At 42.7% G+C, this 8,593-nt stretch overlaps 1 protein-coding gene across 1 annotated transcript; it reads left to right on the top strand.

Moving 5' to 3' along the window:
* Window positions 1-3,027: 3,027 nt before the first annotated feature.
* Window positions 3,028-7,767, top strand: LOC146552400 (uncharacterized). The gene has a single exon (XM_085256346.1). The coding sequence runs from the start codon at window positions 3,516-3,518 to the stop codon at window positions 4,149-4,151; it is 636 nt and encodes a 211-aa protein (XP_085112472.1). The 5' UTR covers window positions 3,028-3,515; the 3' UTR covers window positions 4,152-7,767.
* Window positions 7,768-8,593: the final 826 nt, after the last annotated feature.

Raw genomic sequence — 8,593 nt, 5'->3', positions numbered from 1 at the left:
CCAGAGACAAAGAGGAGTTGAAAAGGGTGCAGAGAGAGCTGAGGGGACTGATAAGGAATGGGAAGGAGAGCTACAGGCAGAAGATGGAGAACCAGCTTCAACAAAACAACATTGGTGAAGTCTGGAGAGGCCTCAGAACCATCTCGGGCCACAAACAGCAGAACTCTCTGCCTGGGAGGGATGTGAGGTGGGCAAATGAACTGAATCATTTCTTCAACAGATTTGATTCAACCATGAGGCAGTCTGCAACATCGGCTGCAGACTCACCCACCCCCACTGCTGCTGTTCCACCTCAGACACTTCACACCTCCTCTATTCACCCTGCTCACTCCCCCCCACCCCCAACTGCAGCATCCAATACACACTCAACACAAGGCTCCAGCCTGTCTCTCTCAACCACCCAGGTTAGGAGGGAACTGAGGAGGATTAATGGCAAGAAGGCAGCGGGTCCAGATGGCATCAGCTCGAGGGTCGTCAGGTCCTGCGCGGACCAACTGTGTGGGGTGATGGAGCACCTCTTCAACCTGAGCCTGAGGTTGGGAAGAGTCCCACAGCTCTGGAAAACCTCCTGTGTTGTACCAGTGCCAAAGACTTCACGCCCCAAGGACCTCAACAGCTACAGGCCGGTGGCTCTGACATCCCACCTGATGAAGACCCTGGAGCGGTTGGTCCTGGCTCAGCTTCGGCGCCTAATAAGCTCATCACTGGACCCACTTCAGTTTGCCTACCAGCCTGGCATTGGAGCGGATGATGCCGTCATTCACCTCCTACATCGTTCCCTCGCTCACCTGGAGACCGCTGGAAGCACTGTGAGAATCATGTTCTTTGATTTCTCCAGTGCCTTCAACACCATTCTTCCCTCGGTTCTAAAGGACAAGCTGGTGAACTCTGGAGTGGACCATCACCTCACTACCTGGATCCTGGACTACCTCACCGACCAACCACAGTATGTGAGGACTCAGGGCTGTGTGTCGGACAGGGTCGTCTGCAGTACGGGGGCCCCACAGGGAACGGTTCTGGCTCCGTTCCTCTTCACCATCTACACGGCAGACTTCTCCCACAATTCCACCCAGAGCTTCCTGCAGAAATTCTCTGATGACTCTGCAATAGTCGGCCTCATCACTGATGGGGACGACAAGGAGTACAGAGGTCTGACCCAAGACTTTGTGGACTGGTGCCAGCTGAACTACCTCCAGATCAACGCCAGTAAAACCAAGGAACTGGTGGTAGACTTCCGCAGGCACAAGCATTCTCCACTGCAACCACTGAATATCCAAGGTATGGACATTGAGGCTGTGGACAGCTACAGGTACCTTGGTGTTCATCTGAACAATAGACTGGACTGGACTCATAACTCAGACGCCCTCTACAGGAAAGGGCAGAGCAGGCTGTACCTGCTGCGGAGACTCAGGTCGTTTGGAGTGGAGGGCCCACTCCTGAAGACCTTCTATGACTCTGTTGTGGCTTCTGCTATCTTTTATGGTGTGGTCTGCTGGGGCGGCAGCATCTCTGCTGGGGACAGGAAGAGACTGAACAGGGTGATCCGAAGGGCCAGCTCTGTTCTAGGATGCCCTCTGGACCCAGTGGAGGTGGTGAGTGACAGGAGAACGGCGGCTAAGCTGTCATCCCTGTTGGACAACATCTCCCACCCCATGCAGCAGACTGTGACAGCACTGAGCAGCTCCTTCAGTGGGAGACTGCGGCACCCACGGTGTGGGACGGAGAGATTTCGCAGGTCTTTCCTCCCCACTGCTGTCAGACTCCACAACAAAGACTTTAACTGAACAAACACACACATCCACACATGTGCAATAACACTAAGTGCAATAATCCTTTCTGGCATCGTTGTATTTTTACTCAGTTGTATATAGTATTTGTATTCTATTTTTATCTTATTGTATATTTATTTTATTGTATTCTACTGTATATAGTATTTTATTCTATTCTGTACAGTTGTGTACTGTATTTATTCTTATTGTATTCTAATTTTTGCCTCATAACTTTTGCACTGTCCACTTCCTGCTGTGACAAAACAAATTTCCCACGTGTGGGACTAATAAAGGTTATCTTATCTTATCTTATCTTAAATACAAAAAAATAAGAAGACACTGGCACTCTGAATGTTAGATGCTGGCTTTCAGTTCTCTTTGTTTTCCTAGTTAAATTTTTTTACCTTTGTGTTTATAAAGCACCTTTAAAAAAAGTTACAAAGTCCTCAACAATGATAAAAGCGACCGATATGACAAATTTAAGTTAAGAAATAAACACAATAAAAATGTTAAAAATAATTTCCAGTTCAAAAGAATGAAGAGTTCTTTTGTGATCTCCATGATGATACTGTTGGATGTAGTTGATGGTCACAGAATATTTTTGGTAGGCTGGTCACTCTGTTCCAAGTTTTTTTTTCCATTTGTGGATAATGACTCTCCTTGTGGTTCATTGGCGCTCCAAAGCCTAACGAATGGCTTTGTAACCCTTTTCAGACTGATGGATGTTAATGACTCTGGCATGATTTCTTGGTTCAACAGTTCTGGCACTAATCAGGCCTGGGTGCGGCCACTGAAATTGAACTCAGAGGTTTACTGGGGTTATCTTTGTATTATATTAAAATGTGTTTGATGATCTAAAACATCCACGTGCAACCAATGTGCAAAAAACGAAGAAATTAGAAAGGAAGCAACTACTTTTCAGTGCTGTATCATAGTGATTCATTGTGTTTTCTGTCAATTACTGCATTCAATCTTTGAAGGAGACCTATAAGTGGTAAAATTCACAAAAGTGTTTGTTCTCAAATTCATCTTTTACAGACATGAAGGTGAAGCAATTTAACAGACAAAGTTATGCAATTTGCTGGAAAGACTGCACATTCACATATGAGTAAAACAAGCGTCAGGGTGTGAGGGAGAAGTGATACTGAGCAGCAGGCAATAAAAGAAGGGAGAAACTGAAACATAACCCCCACCCCCCTGTTTTTGCTATTTTATGTCAAGGCGGTGTTGCTAGGGGTAACCATCCGAGCAAGAAAGGAAAAAAAGGAAAATGGAGAGACCAGCTTGTAAGAGGGATGGCAGCAGAGAGGCTGGGAGAATAGGAAGCAAGTGAAAGAGTGCAGAAAAAAAGAGAGCGACCTGATACTACTGCATCTCTCGCTTGAGTGAGCAGAGCTGATCAAAGCTGTGCTCCAGATGATGATGACGACGACGAAGCAAAATAGTCAAGCAGAGGACGAGACAGCCTGCCAACATCAGCAGTAGAGCGGGAGGCTGCCCAATCATCAGCTGACATGCTCATGAGTTCAGCAGCCAATGAAATGCCGCACAACCACTCAGACGCAGAGACGGCACAAGCCTGGCTCAGATCTCTTATTAATGAATGGAGCCGTTCCCAGGCTGCATCACAGCACACCTCTGCACTCCCTGCTCGGCTGCTCTCTCAACTGACACAGGAAAACTGGGAGAAAACATCAACAGTGACAAAAAGGACAGCAGCAGCACAGGAAGAGTCAAAAACTGGCTATGAAGAGACGACAAAAGAACACAGAAACCCACAATGAAGACACAACTGAGTACATGACGGAAGCCATTAAAAGCCCGGATTCAGAGCCTGATCTTGAGCCACCGGATTCTCCATCGTCATCATCATCATCTTCCCCCCCTCTTCCTCCGTTAGCCATGCCACCTTCTGGATCTGCCTCAGCTCTCCTGGCTCTTGCATCTCCAGCCACCAGGCGCTCCATTTCCATGGGAGACTTCCGGAGGGTGACAGGGGCTCTGCTAGCAGGTTCGGAACCCCCGTCCACCTCTGCCACGGCCCCCTCCTCCAAACTTGTCACCCCCAGCTCCAGCATGGAGTTCGAGGCAGCTCGGCGACGCCTCCTGGAGGTAGAGGAGCGCCAACGTGTCATCAGAGAGATGGAAAAGCGACTGGAAGAGCTCAGGGAAGTGTTTGTGCGCTCCGAGCAGGAGGTGGTGCTTCACGGGGAACTGGTGTCGCGGATATCAAGTGCAGCCCAGCAGGGGGAGCTGTACGTGGCGGAGAACAGCCAACGGCTCAAGAAAGGCCTGAAGTTCAAGAAGCATCGGCCTACCATCGTTTTTTCCTCTATGCTTGGACTTCGCACGTGCCTCCCCTGGTCTATGAAGCTAAAATAGCTAACATTTCATCCATAACTTTAGAAATGTGCTTTAAATAACTGGGAAGACAGACTTCCGTTCTTTAGCTATCACTCATTGACACGGCTGCTCTCTAGTTTCCACCTTTTCTTTTCTTGTTTCCTGAGGCTGGTCCTCGGGGGGCTTTAGAGTGCCTACAATAATCACAGTTGCTAGTAAAGAGCTTTCCTTTCAGTGTATTACTGAGGAATTTTTTTGATTAGGAAACTAATCAAGCCAGTACCAGTGCAATGTGTACAGGATGTCATTAGTTCTCTATTTTTTCCGCTTGCAGTTTGTTGTGAGGCTGGAGTTGCACAGGAGAGATTCAGATAGAATCTATCTGTGGTGCATGGATGAGTCATATTTCAGGTGATGTGCAAGGAGAGGTTTAGACTGTGAGGTACCGAGAGCTTCCGTGTATATGGCTTAAGTTATACGGCTATGAGAATTATGTAATATTTACCCATTCACAAAATGGAAAAGAAACAACTCTGTGAATTGATTTAAGAAAAAAAAAGATGAAGAAAGGATGAAAGCATCTGCGTTTTCGGCCTCGTTGTGAGGGAAGTGAAGGGCAGTGAAAGAGCAAGCTAAAGATTGCTGCAGTGTTATGTAAAACCAAGTATGCAGGAACAGGAGATGTAAGAACCAGAAAAATAGAAAAGGAACAAATCTAGAACTTAGATGGCTTTTACCTACAAAGTAAACGTGCCTTGGCTTCTCTGAGACCACTCGTCCACTACCACAGCATCTGCTTCTGGCAGCATAAACAAGGAAAGACAGCAGGAAAGAAATTCGGGCTGGAAGAGTTCCACCTGTGGCCTCTTTTTATCCAGTCACCTAGCAACCAGTTGTCTCTCTATCCTAAATCCTCTTGCGCAAACATACAGAATGTATCCAGCAGAGAGCTGTAACTACAACACTATGATTTGGCTTTAGAGATCTACTGAAGGATTTAGGCGCTAATAATTCTACTTATTTAAAAATCTACTAGAACTGCCTGCGTAGGAGGAAATACTATTGATAAAAGCTTGTGGCTAACACGGTTTATGATTTGGGGCTACACCCATGCATCTATCATTTAGAAAACTAGAGCATCACCATTTGCTGATTGTGTCTTGGTGCTGCATGTGACTGTAAGAGTTGCAGCGGCTCCCCCTGTGATTGCACTCTTAAGTTAGATAAGTAGTTCACATTCAGGGTTTATTTGTGAGATGTGTATGAACATCCAGAATATATATATTTGTCTCGTTATATTAAGCGATCAACCTGTAATTACATTGTAATCCTTAATGCACTGCAAAGCATTGTCCCATGTGCAGAAGGTGACCTAATTTTTACATATAGATTGCTCTCATTTTTTTGCCCCAGTTCTTCATTTCATTCCACCCATTTCTTTTGTCTTTGGATTAACAATGACAAAGTATCTCTTGTATTCACCTGATCCACCAATCCCTTGCTTCAGCTAGGTCTGAGTGTCCAGAATTCACAGCCAGTACTCCGGGGACATCTATTTCCGGCATTTGAAGGTTATAGCAAAGAAGCAAGCACTCAATTTCAGTGCAGCATATGTTGAAAAAAAGCACGTATAGAGCTGTGAGTTCGTGCTGGTTTCCATCTACGTGTGCTACTTTTCAAAAGAATCAAAAAAGGGTTTTCACAATCCCTGATGGTGCTTTGTTTGCTCTCCTATTATAAACGACCTCTCTGAAGAACAAAGGAGCAGGGCTCGTCATGTGACGGTGTCATTGCTTTCTGTAGGTTTCTACAAAATCCCGTGAGTTTAGGCATTCCTGTTGTAAATGTTTCAGAGATGATGCATCACAGAGTCTGTGACTCTGTAAAGTAAGGAATTTCAAAAGAAACTCGTAAAGCGTTCAGTTTCAGAATCATGCAGTCAATGTGAGGAAAAAAAACAAGCAAAAAAAACAAGATGCATGTTAAAGTAGATGTGACAACTAAAGCATAAGCTTAAATTTTATAGGATTGAAAGCAGTGAGAGAAATAGTTGGGGTATTTTCTAACTTTCATTTTAAAGGCTTAAATGGTCTGTTTGTCTAAGTTTCTTTTCAGCACAATATAAAGGGGGTACTCCATGAATTTTACACATAAATTTTAGCTCACTTGTAAATAGAAAACCACTAGGACTGTGAAAACTGATGCAAAATGGAGAGATTATTCAAAAATCTGATTTGGAAGACAAAGAGGTCTATCAAGAAAGCTCCTCAACTTTGTTACCTTACAGAATCACTGGAGTACCCCTTCAAGCAAAGGAAACGGCATCTTCAGTGTTACCGCTGAGCAACCGACCTTATCACTGAATGTTGACTAACTCTATTTAAGCATTCCACATAACTAAGGTATTTATCTACTGCTTGCTTGTGCACATATACCAAACGATATTCAGCTCTGCTAGTTGATAGCAAAATGCTTTGCAGAACAAAATGGTCTCATAGGCCTTAAACGTGTATTCATGGTCCTATGTATATAGCTTGAGTTATAACTGATCATCCAGCTGACCTATACTGTAGATTGCTTTCAATATGCCTTATTCAGTATGTGTGCATTGGCAGTTCCTATACCGATGGTAATGATATATGAACAGGTTAACTCATGGCCATCATAGACCTCATCCTGAAGCATCTTTGTCTGAACAGGAAAAAACCCACACTAGTCATGCACTGCTGTGGGACTGCACCTTTTGTGTTTTCTATGAATGAAAATAACAACAACTATGTTTCCCAAAGATCTCTGGGCCCACTTGCAGAATGAATGTAATGTTTATTGCTATTTTTTTTTTTTTTTTTGCTGTTTGTTATCTTTTTTCTTCCAATATAATAATTACCGTACATGTATCTTTTTTGGACCTGTGGTTTGCAAAAAACAAAACAGAAAAATGCTCTTGTGTTCATTCTGTACTGCTGGAATTACTTAAACTTTTGATACGAGGGATTTTAACTCTTTTTGAAGATGTGGAAACTATTACCACAATTGCATCTCTTTACAGCCCTTTACAGACTCAGACGCTGGCCGACCACAGATCCAAAACTACTTTTCTGATTGCTATTCATCCTTAGAACGTTTTTAATATTTTGTGTTTGTTACTGTGTGGTGTGATGTGGTATAATATATATATAAATATATTTATGTTGTAAGCTTTTCATTTCCGGTAAATCAGGTGTCGAATATTCACAGTATGATATTTTTACTGATTGAGAGCTGTATATTCTACTATAGTATGAATGTTAAATCAGATTTTAGTCAATGTTATATGCTTAACTGCAGGGTTGTGGCCACTGATTTTCTCTCAGTGTTAAAAATTGAGCTGAAATGGAAGTTAATTATCTCCTGAACCTTGATGTAACTGATGTACTTTTGAAAAACAGGCTTGTGGTTTTTGCTGGAAAGTGAAATACTGAATGTTCTGCCCTGTTTTCTTATTTTGCTTGAATTTGCTACTACTTCTTTTTGCTCTCTTGACACTGTTACAAACTTGAGGCACAGAGCCACATTGTGCAAGGCTAGTATGATTTCATTTTAAGCATTATAGGGGTGTTTTTTTTTTTTGTAAAATAGCCTGAATTATTAGAATAAATGGACTTAATGATTCAAATGCTGCAGAAATGGGCTGCTTTTTTTCCTCCTTCCCCAGAACCTGCTAATATAAAGTGCTCAAATTTCAGATGGAATCTCTAAATTTAATCTGTGTTCTCATTGCGTGGGAGGTTTAAGAACTATTAGGGTCACCTTGCAGCAGCAGCTTGCAGTAGCTCACAGCAGTGTAGGCCCAGGTCAGCAGAAAACTGCTTTTTTGACGTAACTGCTGCAGGCCAGAAAGGAACAAACTGTGAAAGCATCATCCAGCAAATACATTTAGCATGTCTTACCAGTGAGTGTGCCATTTAGCCATTTGCTTGTCCATTAGAGTCCTTTCTTAGCTCATTATGCAGTTAAGTGGAAGCTTGATAACCCTCTGTTCAGGGAAATTGCATAATTACTCAAATATATCCCACTTCTAAGTGCTCATTATTGCAAACAAGTATGTCTTATATCACTTTAAGCCAGTGATTTTACTGCTTCTCAGTTAATAAGAAGCATGTGTATGGGTTTTACACAGATTTCACTATCTTGAGTATTAGGAAGTTAGTATAATCTCCATTACATTTTATTAATTTTAAGAGTTTGCAAATTTATATTCAAACCTATTATATTTACAAAAAATTGCTTTGGAATCATTAATTTTACTCCACATTTTATAGATGCCTATAATATTTCAGTGTATTACATTAAATTATATTTGTGCATTCTTGTATTCGTGTATGTAATGATAAAATAGATAAGCCTATTAGCGAACGGATGTTTGTTATTTAAAGGTTTTCAGAAAATAATATTTTACAGCTGACATTTATATACTCTGGGTGTACTAGTACAGCCAGACA

The sequence above is a fragment of the Mchenga conophoros genome, linkage group LG19 (assembly GCF_057382185.1).
Source record: "Mchenga conophoros isolate Kocher_MC1m ecotype Shallow Benthic linkage group LG19, M_conophoros_male_GT1.1, whole genome shotgun sequence".
Classification (NCBI taxonomy): domain Eukaryota; kingdom Metazoa; phylum Chordata; class Actinopteri; order Cichliformes; family Cichlidae; genus Mchenga; species Mchenga conophoros.
The sequence above is the reverse complement of the archived record's forward strand: the minus strand, read 5'-3'. Positions and strand labels throughout refer to the sequence as shown.

Excerpts from the sequence above, each read along its gene's own strand:
- LOC146552400 (XM_085256346.1), top strand. The coding sequence starts at position 3,516 with ATGAAGAGACGACAAAAGAACACAGAAACCCACAATGAAGACACAACT.